Source organism: Pseudoliparis swirei, chromosome 19, assembly GCF_029220125.1.
Source record: "Pseudoliparis swirei isolate HS2019 ecotype Mariana Trench chromosome 19, NWPU_hadal_v1, whole genome shotgun sequence".
NCBI classification, from domain to species: Eukaryota; Metazoa; Chordata; class Actinopteri; order Perciformes; family Liparidae; genus Pseudoliparis; species Pseudoliparis swirei.
The window spans coordinates 20,313,563-20,337,720 of NC_079406.1; the positions used below are offsets into that span (position 1 = coordinate 20,313,563).

At 41.3% G+C, this 24,158-nt stretch overlaps 1 protein-coding gene across 5 annotated transcripts in view; it reads right to left on the minus strand.

The window, feature by feature from the left end:
• Positions 1–24,158, minus strand: part of diaph2 (diaphanous-related formin 2) — a 389,710-nt gene that overhangs the window by 266,701 nt on the left and 98,851 nt on the right. For all 5 annotated transcript variants that reach the window (XM_056440255.1, XM_056440252.1, XM_056440251.1 and 2 more), the window contains 4 exons: positions 15,713–15,852; positions 2,274–2,348; positions 2,102–2,171; positions 1,420–1,556 (listed from right to left, as the gene is read on the minus strand). In XM_056440255.1, coding sequence (XP_056296230.1) covers positions 1,420–1,556; positions 2,102–2,171; positions 2,274–2,348; positions 15,713–15,852 — 422 coding nt within the window. The remainder of the gene's footprint in view (positions 1–1,419; positions 1,557–2,101; positions 2,172–2,273; positions 2,349–15,712; positions 15,853–24,158) is intronic.

Sequence of the window (24,158 nt, forward strand, 5' to 3'; positions counted from 1 at the left end):
TGTTTGTTTATTTCCAACACTGCATACAGACTGACTTTGAAGTGCTATTGTTATTCCAGTCTGGCCCTGTGGGAAACAATAAAAAACACTCCCCTAAATCCAATGTATAAGCTGTCAGCCAGGTTGTGTGTCTGTGGCAAACTACACTGAGTAGTTCAACACATTAAACAGACTAAACTGCATCATCTGACCATGTGACCCAACAAGTGTCTATACTGAGATCCTCTGTAAATGCAGCATATACTCACAGTGGGTAACCACGTATGAATGCAATGCAATCTCTGTCTGAGTGTGTGCCACCCAGTGGGAGAAGATTGAAGCAATAGAGATGTTTTTAGTTTACAAGAGACAGCCGTCTCCTTCCGTCTTGCTAAACATCATAGAGTGTTTACCCACATGATGATCTGATGGAGCAGATCTCTTTCATTGTCATACTATATTTTGTTCTGTCATCAGTCAGGATTTTGAATTGGTGTTGTGCTGTTTTCATATCAGCTGTGATGTACTGAGAACGATCGGGAAACATATCCCTCGCTCAATTTTAAATGAAAAAAACCTGCTAGCAACTTTGAATGAAAAAGGCAAAAGTATTTAAAGGAACAGTACACCCCAAAATCAAAAACACATTTTTCTTCTTAACCGCATTGCTATTTATCAATCTTCTTCTGCCTTCTCACAAATAAAATAGGACTATATGGCACCCAGCTTTGTATGAAAGTATGAACGGTTTAATGCATTAAACTGCTCATAACAAGCTCTGTGGATTATCTTGAGAAACCAGGTCAGGATTTAAGGGAAAAGATATTGCTGTGGAGTTTTCCAAATGTATTGTTTATGTGGGTTTTTTAGCACTATAAGCCGAAAGCCATATAGTATTATTATATTTGAGAGAAGGCAGACTTCTCTATGGCCGATATCTGCAAAACTAGGCAATGCACACCAAAACAATCTGGAGTGTTTAAAAAGCAATACAGGTAAGACTTAAATGAAGTATTTTTGATTTTGGGTTGAACTGTCTGTTTAAAGGATGAGTAAAAGGGTCCTTTAAAAGGTGAGTTAATCAAAATCAAATCAAATAAATCGTGTTCCTACTTTATATTTGATATGTGTTCACACTCAGGACATCACAACTGGATTTCTATTCACATCTATTTTCTCTGGACAGCAGTAAGTCTCAATTATGGATATTTTGTAGCATCTGCAAGTACAGCCAAACCGATGAATTACATTATCTGAACTGTGACATACTATTTAGTATACTAAGCCTTCTTGGGACACAAGTTAATGCTGAGTGGGTGTGCATATGACAGGCTATCTAGAGATGTCTGTTTAATGGTATGCAAGGTGCACCAGAATGTGTGCAGAGCAGGATGCATGACAACGGATGTGAAAGAGTATAAGATAATTCATTGGACTTACATATTTTCCTCTCCAATGATACAGAAAGCAGAAAGAATTTTGACAGTCTCGGTCATCATGCTGGTCTGTTTGGGGTCAATCGCTCGTGCCAACAGCAACAGGCTGCGCTCATCTCCCAAGATCCTTTGCAGTCCATACTGTGAGACACGGAAGGGAGGAGGTAGGAAACAAGAAAGATCCATTGAGTATAAATTAATGAGAGCATTTGCATGTCTGGAGAACATTTACTTCAAGTGACAAATTCATTATAAAAAGATAATATACGTAATTTATAGTTAGCCTTAATTTTTTTTTAAGGAGGGACAACGAGGCCATGGGAAAAAACAGAGAGGATGATGAATTAATTAAATTCAGGACAGTACTGTAGGGACAAATACTTATATTCTCCCATATCTTTCAGTCCCCACACAACTGAAGGGATGGGCAGAGATGACCGCATGTGGGGATTAACTCTGAGAGAAGCAACTACAAGAGTCCGTCTATCCTTGAAATGTGTGCCACTTTTGAGAAATGAGCAAGACCTTTTCCAAAAAGGATAATTCAAAGATCTGAAACTGTTGCCTTGAAATGGAACTGGCTTCACTTTTCTGAGCCTCTTTCACAATATCATTTCATCGTGCAGGAATGTTGAAGCACAATTAATGATGGCATCAATCTCTCTTCTTTGTTGACTTATACAAACCTTATTGTTCATGAAAGCCTTCAAGCACTGGATAAGTTTGTGCTGGTTCCTCTTATCAATATTCTCTTGCCTGAAAAAAACAAAACCACGAAAAGGAAATTGTGATTAATATGCAAACAACCTGGTCCCATTAAAATTACCCCGAGATGGGACGTCATAGGGGATCACTTACTGTTTCTTGTCCAGCAGCTTCTCCAAAGCATCCAGAAGAAGACCAAGACCCTCATGACCGAAGTTATGAACCCAACTAGAAAGAATACACACAAAGAAAAACAGTTACCCAATATTCAGTAAAATTGTTATTGCCCTGCTGGTTCGTTGTGAACCAGGTTGATTCACAGAAGGAAGCAAACACAATAAATATTGTGCTAACCTCAAAAGAAATAAGTAGTTCGGACTGATATACAAAGGTATATCATCCCCCCCCCCCCCCCCCCGAGACTGCAAGCGCTCTGAATTAGTTTGAATTTAAACTGTACCCATCTACAAGCAAATTAACATCCATTCATCTTAACTAGTGCTCCCATCACAAAGCAGTTTGTATCCAGCCCCCCCCCCCCGAGCGCCTGTGTCCCTGTGCCAAAAGATTAAGCAATGCAAGAAAGATAACACTGTAATCGATAATGGATTGCAAGACATAAATGGCTATAAACCACAGCGTATCAAGAGGCGGCAAATGATCCAGTTTGTCTACGCCGGGAGCGCAGCGCGGCTGGAGGAGGGTCGGCAGGACGGCGCGGTCGCAGCCAGATTATGTCATTAGCATCACTTGTTTTCAGGCCCCGAACTGTCAATAACGCAAAATGCATGAAACAATTTTCTGACACTAATGAGGCATACGTCAAGGATTTAACCCGCCTGTTTGAAAATGATTTCAAATAATAATGGTTTGAGTATTAAAGTCATTTGTATTGACTCAGTGAGTTGGAAGAAGCCCTCAATTGGGGTGAGATGCATTAGCCTGAGGAAAGTGGCAAAGTTGGGGTGAGGTATTTCTTTGAACTGTCACTAAATTAGCACTCCCAACCTACAATTAGTCAAATTGCATGAACAGACAAGCTGAACCACTTTATCAGCTTTTTATATTTAGTCTTGTGTATAATGATGATCGTTTTTTTCTTAATGAAAAAAAACACACCTTAATGCTGCAGATGTATGAATATCAGTAGATAATGAACCATCCTGCTTGAATATGTCCTTTCATACTGGAATGAATATATACTGTATGTATATATATATACACACACACACATTTGTGATACAAGGGTAGGAGTAGGAGTAAGACAAAAACGACAGAACATGTTTAATTTAATTAAATTCAAAACAACAGTTTTATAAACCAAAGTGAGGTAAATAGTCATCACATATATGTATTTAACTATATTATCGGTTTATAAATATTACGATCCATTATTTCTTTTCCAGCTCTACAAGGAGTGATGTCACATTTGTATGTAGTGAACAACATTGTGTTACATCTCCGGTTCTTTTCAGTAACCACAGGATGGGACGAGTATATTTTGACATTCAAATGCTTTTGTCTTGCAAAACATCACAAGTTCAGATGTTTCACTACAAGTTCCAAAGAAAGAAAGCTGAACTAATAACTACCTTCGACAGAGAAGTTGCACGAATTAAAACGGAATATAAATTGGAAATTTGGCACCAGATGTTTGTGCTTCATGTCTATCTCTCTATTGTTGCTGGGCTGAAACAGAATAGACGTAAAAGGAAAGCGGGAGTGGGATTGTCCGTGCAGAAAGTTTCTCATCTAAAATGTGTGCCTTGTGCAGGTTGCAACATAATGCCGTCCTCCTCGAGGTTTTTAAAGCACTAAATACTTAGACTCCTGAGACATCCCAGACTGTCTATCATGTTCTGTCCCCTCACATATATACCCTTAGGTCCTCCACAGCTTGCCTTTTAAATGTCCCCAAAGTTACCACAAAAAAGAGAAATGGTCCTTCTCCAGTGTTTGTCCTGAGGCTCTGCAATGAATGCCATTTATCTGTTCATCTGAGAAAGTGCCTCAATGGACAACACACTATAACAAGTAATAACTCAAAAAAACAACACTGCTACGAGGCCTCTTACTTGTCGTAGTAATTATGTTACCGCCCTCTTCAACAGGCTGCTGGCCCTCCAGTCCATGTCATTAGCACGAGCTTATGGAGAGCAGGGACACGTATTGTTCGGGGGCTAAAGCGTTGCTTGGTAAAACACAACATACTTGTTTCTCTTGGACAATAAACAAAAATATATAATGAATCATTCCAACATCAAAGGAACAAGAGGTTGCGTCTGTTCTTCATCAGTCTCTTCAACTAATGTGGCCACACATCCAAGGACTTCATTAACGTGGTGGACAACTTGTTCATCGAATATTTATGGCTATAATCCTCAAGTGAAGTGCCACCAAATTTAGTTACTTTCTGCAATCATGTATATTCTGCAGGCAAAGTGATAGATTCATGGTGGATCTCTGGGGAGCAATTTATTTTGTTTTATATGTCGTGTTAGTTCTACTGGCTGGATGCAATTATGTAGCAGTTATGCTAACTGCTATCGAATGTATGCTTTGAAAATCTCACAGTTTAGCACATGTCCATGAGCGAGATGCTCGTTCACTAAGGAACATTCTTGCCGCGTGGGAAGTCCATCATGTTGTGGACTTGACACAACAAAGTACAAATCTCTTGCAGTGAAAGGACGATCTGTCTTCCTGTCGAAGGGCATTTATTCCCGAAAAGAAAATTGTTCCAAAAAAAGTTACTGGCTTCCTGAGATGTGCTGCCATAACATATGTAGTTATGCATGAGCAACTATTCATCTATGCATTCAATTTATACACTTCATCCTCTCCAGGGTTCACAGGGGACGATCCCACCTTGTATTTCGCGAGAGGCCCGGCTACAACAACCTGGAGAGGTCACCAGTCCATCACCGGACACACGCAGTCAGAGAGACAGAGAAAACCTCGAGGAAACCCATGAAATGTCAACTCCAGAAACACCCCAGATGGCCATCTCTGCTGCGAGGTGTCAGCGCTCAGCACTCAGCCACCACGGGGAAATATGTATATTGGCATGTGTGCACTCACTGTTTCTATGTCTGTATTATATATTATATATTACAGGGTTTTCAAACTCGTGAGACTTTAATAAAAACGACGATATTCGGTCTCGACAAATCTCACTTCAAACTGTACTTCAAGGTGCTTGACGGAAACGTAGAAAAGGAGCAAGAACAAAATAAGCCGCAGTGGCACTTCAGTCGATAATATACTGTCTCAGCACCTGTTTCTCTAAATGTGTTACGCCACACACACACACATGCAGTTTGCTACATTGTGGCAAAGTGGACAGCGTGGTACTCCTCACTGCCACTCCAGGCCGTATGCGGTGCCTTGCTCAAGGGACTACAAGCAGTTCCAGTGTATTACGCACCGTCAAGCGATAAAAGTGACGGCAGACTATCACAGCGGAGGCTGTGGAAGACAGTGTAGAGCTCTGCAAATACTTAGCAGGAGAAATGTTAATGCGTGACGAGATGTTGCTGCGCATCGCCGGCCGCAGTAAGTGACTCAACAGCAGCACAAACAGCGAGCGGCCCGACGCCCTCTCAGCCTTTGTTCCACTGATGGCTGCTCTTGTGTTTGGCCGGCTTGTCGGCGCATAGATTTCCGTCTATGGACCGGTGTTATTATTTTGATCATGACTAGGTGGGGAGCTTTTTTATTGAAAGCTTCTTTGCAAGTGCAATATCTTTCATATTGTATAACAGGCAAAGCTGTACAACTGTCCCTGTGTGAGTACTGACCTATTCAGTGCTGCAGTATTCCAAACGAAGCCCGAAGCTCGGCGCAACAAAGAGCTCTGAACATTACAGCTTGAAACCGAGCACCACCACTGACTGCGTCGTGATTCTAGCTATATTATACTCTGATCAATGTAATAGCCTGCTGAAATAACAATAATGCACAGGGCATATCAGATGGCAGAAATTGGATATACAATATTTACCATATGTTTCTGTTTATTACAAAATAATGTGTTTTACGGAAAGGCTATCAAGAGGATCGACTTTTGTTTTCCCTTCTTCTAATGTTTCTTTCAGCGCTTTGATTTGTTTTATTGAAATCGCATTTCGGGAATCAAAGGTTGTGGCCTTTTTAACTGTTTTAACAAAAATAGAAAATCCAAGGAGCACTGGATGGATCACAACATATTTCTATATGGTCACACTGGATATGCATATTCTGTTCCCAGTGCAATCACACGTAGCCAGTATAATTAAGTCATTCATTTGTGTGCTCTTTACGTTTCAGACTAGTTTGATTCATTCATCCCACATCCTGCTCATGAAACTCCATGAAACCTTACAGAGTGCATCACAAGACAAACACACATAAGTTATAACCTGTAGGCATCAACATAAATATTTGTTAAATCCAGCATACACTGTTGCCACTGTCATTTATAATCTTCCACCGCACACAAAAGTGAGTTAAATATTAAGGAGATTGTCGCCTCTTATGGTAGAACCAAGGTTACAAATAGAGAGCCAAAGGCGTTGACCTGTGCTGTCCTTGAAGGGCGACGAGCAGCTGCTATCCTTCACGTGTAACTCCAGGTAACATGCACTCTCTCTCCATCCAAGTGACAGGTGCTATGTCACTCCACTGAGCTGTCCTGACAATATCTCAGCTCTCCATCTCCTGCTGGCCTGCACAGTTCTTGAATATAATACATCACAGCAGATCAAATGTTATGGCTGGACATGAACGACCGGAGGTGTGGACTCAAGTCACGTGACTTGGACTCGAGTCAGACTCGAGTCACACTGTTGATGACTTTGGACTCGACTTGACAAAATAAAAAAAGGACTCGACTCGGACTTTAACACCAATGACTCTTAACATTACTTGGACTTGATATCTTTCCCCAAGCCCGAGGATCTAAATGTTTGTCATTGAAAAGAAAAGTGCGACAAATCAATGAATTTACTCAATCAACTAACTTTAACACTATTCATTCAGAGCAGGTCGACATTTAATTTCCCAGGTCCACTTTGTTTGGACCAATCCCACAGCATGAAATCACGGGGCGGGACAGAACCATGAAGAACTAACGGTTACTGAGGAGCAGTTGCAAAAAGTTATATCAAGGATCATTTTGTACGTGCACAAAAGCTATGCGTTGGTCAAAAAAAATAACATTATTGAGAGAACGCAAAACGTGTGGCTAAATTTTTTTTAGGAATTGCTGCATAACGGCATTGTATTTGGGAAAGAGCGCAATATGACTTGTTGAGGAATCCAAACTCAACGTTCAGGAAGTGAGACATACTTGGGACCTGCAAAACAATGACATGGGCCCAGTTCTCTTTATAATTTGACAAACCTATTTCGCTCTATCGATTTTGAGTGTTTTTTTCTTCAACTGGTGTTTCATGCCAAACATAAAAATAAAATTAAAATAATTTAAGCCACTGAAAAAGTAGCAGTTCCGCTGATTGATCTCAGTACTAAAGCTAGTAACACAGTCTCAGGAAAATATTTCTGGTGTGAGCACTCCAAAAATATGATTGCTGGTGTAACCAAGCAAGCACAGACGCAGCAGCAGTGCAGCGCTCCAAAGGAGCGCTTTGCACTTCTAATGCTATTTGAGTCACAGCTTGATTCCACAACGTGGTTCTAACAATGAGTGAAGCTCTGCCTTAAAACGTGAACCAATGTTCTACTTTCCCTAGGCTGAACTGAAGCTGCTCGGGCGTGTTTGTGTGTACAGGTGCACACAACTCAATAAAGGCAACAATTGGGGAGTCTATCTTAGAGTTAAATCAACTAGTAAGTGCAGACAGCTCTCCAATCACTCTGAAATGAACCCCCAAGGAGTCCAAGAAAACACTTGATATTTCTAATTACCTCGAACATCACCATTCCGACACAACAGTCCTTCCTGCTCGATGACGGCAGACAGAAACCACGAGAACTGGCGGATTGCAGCTTGATTAGACAAACTCAGCGAATTATGTGCCCGGCTTCCACAGAGATGAGTTTCATCTTTTAATCAAGCGAGGGAAACGAACGGTTACTTTTAAAATACTTACTGAATGTGGGCTTATGTCCCACGAACAAAAAACAGATGATAATTCTAGTTTGCATATGTTTGAGGATATGTACACTAGAGATTTTGTAAAGCTGTTCAATAATTTTAAATACATGTCGAAAATGCACTACATGATATAGTGTTTTGTCTACAGGCATCATATCCGCCAAATTTAGAAACAAATATTTCTAAATGATGTATGTATCACATCGGGACCGTAACAGATATGGGTATCTCGGAGGTTAACAGATGGTATAATAAAATGAAATGGGCATCACTCTTGAAATATACCCAGGCACTGAGGACATTTATGTCTCCAAAATGGTTTTCACTGCCTCTGAGGGAGTAGGGCGAACGTCAACTCTGAAGTCAGCCGCGAGGGTAAAAACTAGTTAAGTTGCTCATTTCTGAGCGCTCGTCACGTCTGTTGGAAACAGTGTCATAACATTTGTGCCAAATTTAACAGTCAAATAAATCTCTTTGAATGCTATAAAAGGAGAATGATTGCACCATCCTCAGACATAAAAGACCAAATGAGTGTGGATTCACTAATGAGTGAATAATTTCTGTTACTTTTAAAAACACTGAAGACCAGAAAAACATTTGCCTACCAAGTTATGACATCATTTCCTTATCTTTCCTGTCTTGTTTCACCTTGAGAAGTGACAACACAAACTTGTGCGAAGCCTGGAAGGTGAGAGTGATCTGTAATAACACGGGGTGTCTCGAGAGAGTCCCACAGCGTGGCGCAAAGAAAATTACCCCAGTGGAAAGCGTCCCCCTTCCCCTTTACTTCATTGCCGCGTGTCCAACAGCCACAACATATTTTATCGCCCTGACAGATTAGGTTTTTGGATATCTTTTGTCTCTCCTCCCCCCTTACTCCTCGCTTCCCGTAAGATGTTAAAATCTTGATCGTCATGGACGGAAAACTAAATTGATATTTTTTTCCATTACGATGGGAAGAAATGGTGCTCGACCCAAAAGTTTCAAAGGCAGCAGCATCAGCCGACTGCCATTTGTCCTGAGGTCGCCTGCGCCACTGAACTCCACTGATGGTGAATACTACATTTTAAAAAATGTCATATTGACATTCTGTCTGATTGGGCTTACAAATGCACTATCCAGGGCAGCGAATACAATACAGAAGATCAATTATGGATGATGGGGAGCGATCAAAAATGACACAGTTATTCATCTGTGTAAAGAATGTGTCACACAGAGCTGGCCAATTGATGTCTCTGTACCTAAGTCCTCAACAGGTATCATTCATCAGTGCAGTGTTAACTCATTGCAGTTGCATCGAGAGCCACTGTTCACTCTCGGTACCTGTGCCAGACAGGATTTCTGGCCTAAGCTGTCGAGAGGGGTTTTATACATCCGCTGGGACGTTTAGACGCCCATATTTGTTCGAGCAGTCATAAAAGCAGATGGATATGCTCTTTTGTGCCAGTGTTGATTGGCTGTTGTGCACACAGTGGACAGAAGAAATCAAGGGAGAAGGAATCGGTGGTTGTCGGAGTAGCAGTTAGTGCTACTAATAAAATACATGTTGTGCCAAGGGAGGAGATAATGGTCGCACCTTTTAATTGTCTTGGTTTAAGTTGTATATGAGTAAGTGCCACATGCATAAAAATGTAATGACAATCAAGTACAGTCATATCTTTACACTTTACGGTTAGGCATTTGCAGTATATATATTTATCAGAAAGCACACTTGGACAGTCTTCACTCCACGAGCAGCTTCATGTGAGTAACTTCAAAGCTCGTCAAAAGCCCATTCCTGCAACCCTCTGTGCTCAGCTACAAGAGAAAAGCTGGTGAGACTGATTCAGAGTCTGAGACACCTTGTGTGGCAGAGCAGCAAGATCATCACAACAACCCACACCTTGACTATCCAGACACAGAGAGAAACTCTGGTGTCAGCAAATGTCTCCTGCCTCCATAAAAAGACCTGACAAGAAAATGCCCCTGAGAAAATGTCTGACTTGTACCGTGAAGATTTCATATCATGAAAAGTTGGGAGCCCAGTTCAATTCTGCTTAAATATGTCTTAGGGATCTGAGAGCTAGCAGATCTAATATGGAAGTCACTGTTGGGATTTGACAGAGTCATAGTGTAATGCTGAGGGCTAAACATAGGGAACTCAAAAGCCGGGGCCATGGATGTGTGCTCTGTTGCTCAAAACCAGTCTCCTATTTTTATATTGGAAAGTCTATTCATGGAGCTGCGGCTGAGATAGTTCAAAGCTGCATCAGATTGCATTATCAAGTAAAGTGGAAAAGGTATACACAATCATAAAAAAGACAAGATGCAAGCACACATGATACAACATAATTGAGTTCTGATTTGTGACTTTAAAAAAATTGATTTAATGTTTTGCCTATGAGATATCATATGTGTAATATATTTTGACATGGATCGTATCACAGTTTCCCCCTGTGCCAGACAGAGAGGATAAATTGTGAAATGAGTGTGAAAAAGAAGACGGACTGAAACCCTGCAGGTTTTCTCTTCCACGAAATGAGAAAATAAGAGGGTTGTAATTTTCTGTAAATTGGCATCTCACTTCATGTCAGTGGATTAAGAAATTAATGAAAAGCGGCTAGTCAATCTGACACTTTTAGATGAAGAAAAGAGTGTCCAAATGATAGAATTAAAAGGGGGAGAATGAAGTAGAGGATACATAATTGGCTGGGGAAATTCAGACAGAAAGAGAAGTGGAAAACATGGCAGCTGAGGAGGAGTGGAAACAGAGTAAGCAGCGGATGCTCCAGGCAATGCCATCTGTGGGTGGATCTGCAAAGGCTGCATGCCACACACACCTGTGTGGAACTGCCTGGGAGATAAGGCCCTGAGCACAATGGCCCTGTGGCCACCTGTGCTGCCAAACAGGTGCACATCCCAGCCAATTAAACTATTAGACAAACACAGGCCTCTGGGAGCAAATTAGCAGGCTGCCCGAAACACCACAGGAAAAACAAAAAGAAATGGTAAGCACTAGCTGCGAAACAACATTTGATGTGAGTCTCTCCTTTCAGTGTATAGAATTACGTTTAGTGTTCCACAAAACAAATGACTGGTTTTGATTTCGTTATCAAATAAATGTCGGAAATGTCCACCAAATGTGTTATTTGATATATAAAATAGGAATACGTATGAAGTTGCTTACAATGTATGAAGGCTCAGGGCTATAATTTGCTATTATATATCCACATTTTAATACTCTTTCTTGATATAGAGAAGAGAATATGACACACTGGATACAGTAGTTTGTGAACTCAAGATTGCTAATTGTAATATCGTCGTATTTGGGTCTGATCAACGGCCCGCGTTTGACAAAGTAGCGCTTTAACTGGTCACATATAAATGGTCAATCGAGTTCAAAACATTAACTGCAAAAATAGCGTAAAAATAACAATTAACTTTAATTAAGAATATTCAAACTTGTCCTGCTTTTCTTTTCTTTCTTTTTTACTGGGTTTATTTAATAAGGGACAGTGCACATTAATAAAAACATTTCAGTAAATGTGCCAGAGTTAGCCAAGAGGCTATTTTTCATCTGTAGTCCCAATGATGCTGATATTCTGCTTAATTTTTAACTATCCTACAGTGCTTCTACATTGAATGTTGACAGAGATTGGACCAAATATATTTGTACTTTATTCAAATACAGTTCAGGACCATAAAAGCGTTCCTCTGAAAATGTCCGACCACTGTGGACCGATTCTTCTAAAGACTAGAAAGTAACCATCTATTGCCGGGCACTTTAGTTGGAAAGGGAGTTCATCTCTTGATGAGAATTACTGTTCAATGCTATAAACTTTGAACAAATAGCAGCATGTAAATGCAAAAATGACCAGTGTATCTATATTTATACATGCATAATAAGTAAGGAATTTGCTAATTTCTTCAGATAAATGTGCAATGAAGTCCCCAAAATCTAAATATGTAAAAGCAAGCCAGCTGATCGTCATTTTAGGGGGTAAATTACAACAACCATTTATGCACTGCTCTGCCATCTACTCTATGCTGATTTTCAGTATATTATAACATAGCGTCCAAAGGTTACATTAACATAGTGGAGTCAGAGGACTAGCAAACCAAATGTGGATTTCCTGTGTGTCGTGATCCATGACAATTAAGAGCATTCATATTCATTAAGGGAAACCTTATCCATGCTTCAAGAAAACAATCGGTCCCTTTACCCGGGAGCGAAATAATGAGAGGCGTAAAGATGAGCAGGGGGCCGGACTCAGTCAACACTCGCACAAACACACCCAAAGGTGGCTTACACCCGGCATGGAACTTGTCATCCGTAGGAGGCGACTCGTCCAAAAAGCACTCGTGCCTTACATGCTGGTCAAAGGTTCGGACATTTGAAAACACCCACAGGACAAGCCTGGCCCCACTTACGTCCCCTCGGCACCAGTTGGCCTTTCTGAGTGGAGAGGCTGACTTGACTTCCCACAGCTTGCTTGAGACTGGAGACCGACTTCACAGCTCTGCAATCACCCGAGGGACAAATACAGAGCTCTCCATAACACACTAAAGCATTATTCATAATGAATGTGCATCTATGTTAAGCGTATACAGCTATCCAAGGTTCATGAGTGCATCACTAGGTAATGTCTCCAACTGAACATCTGTGTAAACTTCTCATGAATCAAACTAACATGTCAGGTGGATCTCGTTGGTCGGATCCTTTCCTCTAAAGAGAGGAGCGTATAGCTATGAATCAAAAAGGTCCACCATAGATGAATGGGTGTCTTTTTAGTTAGAGTGCACAACTCTTTGTGGGGTTTTTTTGCCTCTAAAATTGGTAAATGCAGGGATGTGGCATTTAAACTGGTGGCAGCACACAGATTAAATGAAAGGTCTTCCGGGGCCATGCTGGCAGCTCCTTTCTCTTTATCCAGGGTGAACTTAAAAAAACATTCCACTTATCCGATGACCATTTAATATTCACCATCCATTGATTCACATTAGGAAACATCTCCTCAACAGCGGGCTGGTAAATAATTTAAAGGATCTGCTGTCGCTAAGGGTTCCGTTGCAATAGTGGGACCAAATTAAAATTGAACTTCTCATTTAAAGAGAGAAGGCGGAGACAAGCCTGAAAAAAAGAAATCAGTGAGCTCTCGTAATGAATGACTCGGGAGCTAATCGAGTCTCAACAGGGTGGGTAGACAAAAGAATAGAGTAAACTGTATGAAAATCTAGTTCATCTTTTAGGCATTCCAGGTACATGTAAACCGGTTTTCAGTTTATTAGGTACACCTACACAGTCCTGCAATCCTGTGACCTTCACGAAGGTTACAGTGTTCTGTTTTTGTTGAGGTGTTGATTGAACTGTATGATCATTTTGGAGGATGCTGTTAAACTTTGGTGTGTCATGTAGAGCAGGGGTCACTAACGGGCGGACCCTTGACCGAAAAACCGATAGATAATTTAGAATTATTAAATTTGTATGAATCGCTTCTATTTAACCGGCGCAGTTTTTCTAGCCTTTACGGTAATCAATTACACGCTTTGTAAATCATCTCACGTGATACTACTCGGCCAATCACATATGTGTATTCCATTAAGCACCGCCCGAGACTCGAGCGCCGTACACACAGGAGCGGCAGGAGACCCGATAGATGGAAAAAGTACGTGAGTCAGAGAAGTGAGTTCACTTTGCGCTCCAAAAAGAAAAACGTGGACAACTTAAGCATTATTTCATATCGCTGCATCCATACACCTAGACACAGCAACGGGGAGCAGTTCTTGGTTAAGTGTGTTGCTCAAGGACACATCGACTAGGGCTCGCGGAGGAGGGATCATTGTACCACAGATCCTCTGATTAAAAGACAGACCTGCTCTGCCTCTGGTTATTATGTTTTATATTTATTTTTCACACTTCCAAAGCAGTATGCCTCATACATTCAGCAATATTAAAATCAGCGATGTTTAGAGCCACTACGAGCAAATGTATCGACTCACATCCGAAATGAAGGCCCAGAAGAGCCCAATAGGATCAGAATCCTGACACATGAATGAACTGCCAAACAATGATGTTAACAGAGAGGAGAAACGAGCTGAAACGAGTGGTTCAATAAACACAGGTAAAGTCCCTGCAGACACATTTATTCTTTTAGATGACAAGAACACAATATCTTGGCTCTTTTGATTGAAATCGCTTGACGCCCGAATAAACTAAATTTAAAGCTGCAGGACAATTCAGTTAAATAAAGTACTTTATTATCAAGAGACACATTTTTTAGATCTCTCTTTTAAATCCAGCCTTTATTCTACTTTAAATAGGACAAGATAATGTATTTATTATTAGAGTATGTATTATGCATAATTAATCCAGTTAAATTTGAAATCTGTAATACATATTGTATGTTATTCAATTGAATTCTTTATTTAATTTGACAGTCAGTTGTTGACTCTACAGATGTTAATTCAACTGTTGGATACTTCAATACATATGGCACAACTTCATAGAGCTCACACAATCTGACATTATTGCGATGTTCCGGACCTTTGGATAAGGAAATTATCTCAAACTGGACCTCTCTTACATTTAGTTTATACCCTTGATGTAGAGAGATGTTTCTGTTATCTACCCTTCCCGAAATAAATGGGCTAGATAAAAACATAGAAACACCTGTCAGCATAGTGAAATGGAATTCAACGGCATCATACAGCCTCCACAATGACCATTAAATCAACAATGCTCAAAAAGTGAAGAAACTGAAGATTATAAGCTTCATGGACTGAATGATCATTTATTGCAGAATTGTTGTATTAGATAGCATTAGTTTTAGACCATGTGTACCTAATAAACTGGGACTAAGTGTATATCCAAGGCATTGTTTGTATATCTCAAAACCTCCATGTTCTTCCAATCCAGATTTACCCAAAAAGTGTTTTTGGTTCCCACTCAGGTGGCCTTGGTCTTATATCTAAATGCTGCTCAGTAGGAATAAAAAGCTTGGTAACATGAGAAGAGCTTGTGTGCTTGCCCTTGCACTCTATCACTTCCAAGTGAGCTTTGGTCAAACCCACCGTGTTCTACGATTGACGAAGCTGAAGTCAGGATGGCATTTGACTTTACAATACACGTCATTCCACGACATCCTTTAAGTGTAGATGTCTCCAAAGCGCTCTTCTTTGGCTCATCTCACATAAAAGGGCAACCAGGGTCACACACATGAAATACTTGTTTCTAACATGACTGTAAACACATCATTGTGTAGAATATGTCATGATTCCAACAAATATTTTCTGAAAGATGAGGTTATCAACAGGACACTGTTGATCCTTCACAAGCTAGGTATAGAAACTAGCTCAACAAAAGGAGTCCTCCTTTTGATTTCCACGAACCTTGTCATCGCCGTGCCTGAAGTAAGAGACACTCTAATGAGCACTTGAGCTTTTGATATTTGCGAATGTCACTCTGAATTTTTCCAGGCACCCGGCGCAGTTTGGAGTCTATGGAAAAGTGACTAACCTGACAGGGTTACTAGTTAGAGACACTCGGAGGGACTCCAGGCAATTGAGCATCTTTTCCTCCGCGATTCCAGAACGCAGCTCGTGGACATATTCTTGGGATGAAAGTGTAGACTCGTGCTTGCTGTTCTTCAGTCCTCCCTGAAAACAAAATATCAACAGGACAGTTATTAGACTAGCATCATGCACGAAAACACCTCGGTAATGTCATTAAAAACAACGAGGGTCATCGAAAGCAAAAGGAAGTTGTGAACACAGTTGAAGGACATCGATGTTTGATTTCCATCAACATTTGTAAACACTTAGAAACGTTACTGAACGATTCAAGAGCGATAACATCTGTAGAAACCTTTGTTTTCTTCTCGGTTTTCCCGGTAAGTGGAGTTGTTGAGACGAAAAGCTGACCATAGAGTGAGCGACTCGAGATGAGTTGGCCAATAGCTCTTTTTCTTAATCAGCCAATATTCTAATGATGGTCTCTACTCACAGAGAGCCAAACACAGCCTCATGCTATCTGCAGCTCCTCCTGCTTGAAGGAAATGGATTACTGTGTTTAATCTGCACACAGGGATCGAGAGACATGTTGCTACACTGATGCTTACACAATTAGACTACCTATTGACAGCACCACACACAATTACACCACAGCAGGGAAACATAGATCTGCACACTCACTCCCCCTGCACTCAGTGTAGTCCACATTGCACATTAGATTGAGCCACACCTTGAATACAAAGTTACGGAGTGATCGACTGTGTGCTCCGACATGGTTGCCATGCAGTCCAGCAATCAACATACATACAGAGGAACACAAATGGAAATAGATTTATTGTACCACATTAGCTCTCCTCCCAGAACAATCTCCCTTAACAAATAGGTGTTACATTGAGTTTTTTCAGGTTCTGTTGTCAAAATGAGCAACATTTCAGGTAGGTGTGTGTGTGTGTGTGTGTGTGTGTGTTGAGTCGAGGTACAAAATGAGTCAACACACCACAGAAAAGGAATCTGCTCGACCAAATCCTCCACACTGCGTTCATCCCTGGATGGCTGGTTCCCCACACAGCTGAGCTGTGCTAATAGGCAGTTTGGTAAGTAATAAGCTCGCTCATTTATCTGGAGAAAAGAGAGGCCTGCTGCTCTCCTGCAATGCACAGTCAACATGAAAGAACCATTTTGTTGTGGGGGTTTTCTTGTTGTTGGAAAAAGCGCAGGCAGTCTAACGACAGCACGCTACCAATAGCTTTGTGCTCTAGGTGTAAACTGGGCTCATGATTTGATTGTCTCAATAATGAGTGCAAGTGTGTATTTGATACATGGCTGGCGTAAAGCCACGATCCTCAACCCGGAGGAGAACCCCAATACAAGTGCTGCCTCTTCTACAACTGGTGTCAAAATTGCATTTAATAAATGGAAGCACACAGAGAACAGTCTATTTATGAGTAGGGCATGAAAACAAGTACCTACTAATGTCACTCCACTTAATTTTGCCGTTTCTTTTATCATCCATGGCTGAACCATTATTATTTCTTCCATTCTTATTATCTGCCATGGCTTTGAACATGTTCATCTGCTCTGCTATTGTGGTCCGAACAATGGTAAAAATCTCAAACAGAGTTAAATCCTTCAGCGTGCTTTCTTTCCTAGTGCTCCAAACTATAGTTTGATTTTCCCATGACTCCATGTCTGTGTTTCTGTCGTGTCTCTGTCTTTCTCATCTTCATCAGTATGCCAGTCATCAGTTCCTCAAGCACCGCTGTGTGAATGTGGGGGAGCGACTGGCTTAGCTTGTATCTAACTGAAGGTAATTATTAGACCAGAGGGAGAGGAGAATCCTTCTCGTTACTGTGTAGATGTTTCAACTATTACCTCCCACAGACTCTTTGTTGTACATGTTTGCCTCACACATTTTTCATATTCACGAAGAAAATGATAGGACCAGACACACAATGTAAACCAGGGGTGCTCACACTTTTTCAGCATAAATGACATGCTGCTGCTGTAATGTGGCAAAGTGACAGGCTTAATTACGAGAGCCGAGACAGATATTCCAGACACTAAACAAAACCCCAGGGGTGAAGGGTCGGGACTTTGAGTGTTCAAGGTTAAACTGGGACAGAAATGTAAAACTTAGTTTATACTAAGCACAACTATCTTCTCTTTTCTGCTAGTTTAAGTACTTCAATGTGCTTTGAATTCCTCGAGTGGCAGTGCTTAATTTTTCTTTTAAACACTCTTGAAATCAGTGCACAGAGTAATGTCAGTGGTGTCTGACTCACTTTTGAAAAATGTTCTCACAAATGTTCTCCAAGTCATGGGAAGAAAAGAAAGTTTTCTTCAAGAATTCAAGGTGACACAGGGCGAGTCATTGATTTGCGATTGATCATTCTGTGGGAGAAGTCTTCCTGAACAGAGTCCAAGGTCACCAGCATTTTGTAATCACAACCACATTTCAGATCATCAACTGATACAAGCTAATGAACAATTCTCTCCAACTGCATTTTGCTGTTCGACCCTATGTTGGACAATGACAATACGTTATGATTGAACCTTGAAATAAACGTATGAGGTGAATAAAGAAATATGCAATGAAGAGTATATGGATTTCAGCCTATGATTTACAAAGACAGACTAAAGGCCTTGGACCAGAACTATTTCTATAACTGTTTGGAGCAATGCTTCACAAGTGCCCGATCTCATCATCCCCGTAATGCAGGAACAACATCCAGTGCGTGTATGTGCCTGTTTTCTTCTATAAATAGAGGCGAAAAAGATAAACAAAACTTGGTGTTTATAGTCGATTTATAGGCAATCACAGTTGCATCGCAGTCAAATCAGCAAAAAAAATGTTTTGCTATCGCCAAGAATGGGGTTTTGAAATGCACTGCTGTCTGCACTGAACTGGTTTCAATGAATAACAAATGCCACAACAGCACAGTTGGGTAGACAGTAGAGAGGCAATATGTCACCACTGTGCTGCATACAGTTTCAAAGATAATGGCAGGTGAGACGTATTTAAGCCACAGTGGTGGCTTTCATGCAACTCTGAAGGCCAACCTGCTTCCATTTGGCCGAGGCGGCTGTGACACCTTGCAAGCATGAGAGCAAATTGAAGTGAAACTTTGGACGTTATTGATAAAACTTTAAATGTAAATATATGCAATGTGGGTAAAAAAGTTATCAGATCTAAATGAAATATATGTTTACCCAAACAAAGCAAGAGAATACACTGTGTAAATAAAAAGCACTCACAACACGCTTCTTAAATCCTTGTGATTCCCTTTTTGGATTTGGCTGATTAAGAGGCTGGCTTTTCAGAACATTACGCACGATAATACCCAGAGCAGTGAGAGGAAAACACATCAGCCACTTTGTATGTATCTTCTCACTTTTCTTTAGTTCCCAGCAGGCTTACCGCTCTGTCCAGAAAAACTAGAGCTCTGGTTTCACCGCGTGCTCTGACCTCCGGAAACCCAAGACTCTGACCATGAACTGCTTTTTCATGACCCTCTCTTAAATCAATGGAATCCCTGTGGGTAATATCAACATTACACCACCAAACCGGCAGCAGAGAAACAATATGAGGATTAGAGGGAGGTGGCATTGCCTGCTGGCTACTGGGTAATAGAGTTTCCCCCTTCAGGCTCACAAAAATAGTCAACAGAGGAAAATGGTCCAAAAGAGGCCCTGGAGGAAGGAAGTAAGGGATGAGGGAGAGAACTGTTGTGTGGGTGGTGTGTGATGAAGTAGTAGGACGTGAAACGTATAGGAAGAAGAGGGAGTGACGGGGGAGATATGAGGAAAAGGTGTAAGGGGGAAGAAAGAGCAGGGCAGAGAGATAGAGCGCCAGGAGACAACCTCAACAGGAGAGGACATACACAGCCTTTTGACCACAGCCGAGAGCCTCATCTCCTGACGCTTATTGAATCCCCTATTTGCCGATAACAGTATTTCCTGCCAAAGAAAATAGTGCTGGGAGCAATTACTTCGGCGAGCCTGTCAATTTCATTTTGGTGGGAGTTAGGGGAGCGTTGGTGCTCATTCCCTCCACCTGCATCACCTCTGTCTTCCGTTCTCCGTGCCATGGGGAGTGACAGAGTGCTGTGCTTTCCACCCAGGGCAGGGCAGGGAGACAAAGCCAAGGCGGCGGCACCTCCACATGTCATCTTCACCTGTAATGAGCCTATAACAAGCTGGCAGCTTCCTCAGTGCCCAGTGCTTGGCACACTCAGACAGACCGGGAGATACATTATTCAGCTTCTTTGTCAGCTTCCTGGAAAACCACATAGCTGCAATGTGTCTGGCCTGGGAGCCGGAGCTGGGAGGTAGCTGATAGCTACTGCCTCCTCCATTTAGTCTGCCTTGCTGCCTTCCTCTGTCTCACTCAGACATGTACACATTCTGCTAAACAATGTCTCCCCAACGCTCTTATCTCTTTCCAGTGTCGCCTGATCAAGAGGTACAATTACCAAGTGAAGCCCGAGCAGTACTGCGCTCGCGTCCGTGTCACTCATCACAGCCTGAGATGAGCACGTTACAATGAGTTCTTTAGACGCCAAGTATGAAAGTCATCCAAAGCTTTGTGTCTGAATGAGACTCCCTTTTAAGGATATGCATTTGACCCCACTGGACTCATTGCAGCTCTTAATGCTATTTAAAGAAGAGCATAGATTTTGCAATCAGCTTATTCTGAAAGCTTATTTCGAAGAGAAGCAAACATGTGACAGCCAAGACCGCAGCAGAACTGTGCAGAGAAGCAAATCCCTACAACTCGAACTACAGATTTTATTATCTGAATGCCACGTACAGCTTTCTGAAGAGCGATGATGTTAAAACACTGCTTAGTTTCACTGCTCTGAATGGAATAGTATTGTGTATATATATATATATATATATATATATCCTCCCTCATCCCTTCCTGACATTTCAAGGTGACAGAGATGACGGTTTACACCAACCCCTTGCAAGTTGGGCAAACAAAAATGACTTCATGTGATATGCAAGAACACATTCTGTTGGTGTTGTCGTGGTATTGAATGGACCGAGGGCTTTTGAGGGAACATCCGTGCACATTTTTCACATAATGTCAACAAAACTATTCTTGGGAAGTAGTGAATTGAAATATATTAGGACACACACACACACACACACCCACACACAACCCCCACTTACTTCCAAAAAGTCATGGACTAAAAGTAAGAAATGTAATAATGAAAAATAAAATTACTTATTCTGTGTGTGTAATTAATGGAAATTACTCGAGCGCCCTTAGACTCTTTGTGAAGAAGAAGAATACGGATACAATCTGAGCAATTAGAGCATATCATGCTGTATGAAAGCCACGTTACAACATAATTTCCTGCTCATTAGTAGTTAGTAGATTAGTTGAGAGGAAAGATACCACAGTAATTGGTAGAAGACAGTCTACAGTCAGGTAGCTCTAAATGCCATGCCTCACCCCTTCCCTCATGATACAAACATGACCTATGAACAACGCTGTCAACCCAACTGCGCAAGGAAGGTGTGCACGCTACGACCACAAACACACACGCAAGAGACATTATATAAATGAGCAATCTTACATTTAACACAATCAAAATGTTGGCATGTGTCGGTGGCAGCCGTGTCAAAGGTCAAAGGGAACACGGATCAGTGGAGATGCTGGTTGGCTGGACAATGACTTTTCCCCAGCCCGACTTAAAGGACAGAGTCCTGCTGCCGGCAGATAAGACGTTTTATTCAACCACCGGGACGGAGGGCTTCCAACTCAGTGGGGGATTTCCCACCAGACCATGTGGCCGAGCAGGATTCCCACTCTTTGCTAGAGATCATTCTCCAGGATTTTTCCAGGCCATTTTCCCTGATAATCTATTGCGCCACATAGCCAGACAGTAATATGTTCCGCTCTGTGGGACATTGAAAAGACACGCACGCAGTCTGTGGTTGTAGCTCATCTGTGAAATAATCTCTTATCATGAAGACTATCCTCAGTAATTATGACAAATTGAATTTCGAACACACCTGCAGATGTTTACTGTCAAGCTACAAAAGTTGAACACCTTATAAGTTATAACAGTATTTCACCCGGCTGTTATTATATGACCCTCTAAACAATGGCCAGCACACATTTGGAACCTTTTTGTCAGAGCCAGAGTTGAATCACAAACTTCCTTTACAAGCATCGTAAGCGTAATTCATTCTCAGCTAAAGGAATCTTGACGGAATTTCTTTACCGTGTGCTTTCATGACCGAAAAACACTTTTCCAAGTTTACCAGGATGTGTGGAAAACCTGCCAAGCAGTTCAACCACTTTCTCTCCGATTCCGTCTTTTGACTCCTCATTGTTCCATTCTGATTTCCTATACCTGTTGCTGCCTTCTCACTCTGTCTGTACTGAGGTGTTCCCGACCCTGGGTGACCGCCCCAAAAAATCTGTAAATCTGCACGGTGACTTTCTGCTTTTTGTATTCAATTTCGTCCCTTTATCTTCCACCTGTTGTTGCCAGAAACCAAAATCTCCAGGCTACTTTACTCTCTCATGTCTGCACAACTACAATTTTCTGATAACACAGACACTATTAGGCCTGCAACATTCCCTCAATAATCGGGCTAGTGGCATTACATACGTCCCGACGAGACAACCACACCACAGAAAAGAGGCAGGCTGGGAAGAAAACACAAAAAGAAGAAATGAGGTAATTGGCTGGAAACAGCGTGAAAATAACACCGCAGGGTTCACTTTGTAAGACACACTGGGCAGCGGCCAATGTGTCATGGTGTGTGTGTGTGTGTGTGTGTGTGTGTTGATCCCTAAGAGAGGAAGAGGAGGAACACAAAATGACAATAGCAACCACAAAATCTGAGGAAATTAAAAGACTCCATTCTCCTTTTTTCATTTCAACACAAATATCCCAACAATAGTTTGTAATAGTTATTCAATTATAAGCAGTGTGTGTGTGTGTGTGTAAACACACCGAAAGTTCAGATATAAAATATGTGGCAGCTCAACCATGGGGTTGAATATATATGAGATTTAACTAGAATTTATACAGGAAATTGGTTTTATTGTTTTTTTAAAGGGCCATGTTCCTATAAATGTTTTTTAAACTTTCAAACTAAACTGAAAGAGACAAGCCCCCTTGTTCTGTCTGAGATGAACTTGTCATGCAGTGATGAATAAAGGATGCTGCTTCTGTCCATGAAGTGAAAGCCTTACATTACGTCAGATACACAGCAGTAACTACCATGCCATAACATAAATATTCGACAAAAAAATGTCTAACTGCATGGTGTTAAATGGCTGCTTGGCAACTGTTGTGGTCGCAATGATGATGAAAAATATGGTTGCAACCTTTTGTTGCAACCTTACACCAATTAAAACCTGCCAAAGTCAACAGCGGGTTCAAGGTTAACCTGTTTGTGATATGTCCACCTTGACCATTACCAGAATAACAACAAGGGCGATTGTGTTTACCTCTCTCAAAGTGGCTGAGCTCCCCCTTTCTCTCATAACTTTAGTCTGACCCACGACAGATCGTTCAGACTTTTGAGAAAAAACACACACACACACACACACCATGTCCGTGCTACTGGCAGCACCCCAGATGTGGACAAGGGGAGGGCAGGCCAACCGGCACCGTCAGCAAAGTCACTTGGCTTTAATCCCACTGAAGGTTGACCTCCAAGGTACCATCATCAGTTTCAAATCGTAGCTGAAAGATGTCCACAGTGTTTGTCCACCAATCAGCCGGGTTCTTGATCACTGCACCCCTCAAGGGGTAAAGTGATCTCCATCAAAGCGAGGTTAGGATCAAAACTAAAGTCTACTTGCTGGGGTCACAAATGAACGCCAAAAGATACTCACTGAAAGTACATGCAAACAAAGCCAAGTGACTGAACCCTCGTAACCCTTTAAACTGAGGGGGAAGTAAGAAGGATTTCCAAAGCTTGTGTGTCAAATCAAATAGTAGTAATCACACATGATGAGTTTAGTTTTGCCAATGAGAGGGGAGAACAGAATAAAAGTAACTCTTTTACTGATAATCAAATAAAAACATTGGGCCAGGAGAGACAGTAAGAATAGCAAATGAATACATAAATGAAATGTGGGTTGATCAAAGAGCTCTATTTGGAGAAATGTAGATTTGAGCAACACAATGAACAGAGAGGACTTCTTGTTAGAGATACATTAATGCTGCAAAAACCAAACACGTATTGATTGATTTTTTTCAGCATATAAAGACATTTCCCTCACAATGTTGTAGCGTTCTCTTTTTTAATTAACTTATAGGGACACAGCTAACAACAAGTCATATAATCCATTTTCTTATAGCTTCACATATGTATGTTGTTCATACCCAACATGTGTTATACTTCTCGTGAACATAATTGATATATTGAGGAACAAGATCAAATGTAACACTAAAGCGTTGATGTGCTACCTCGTCATT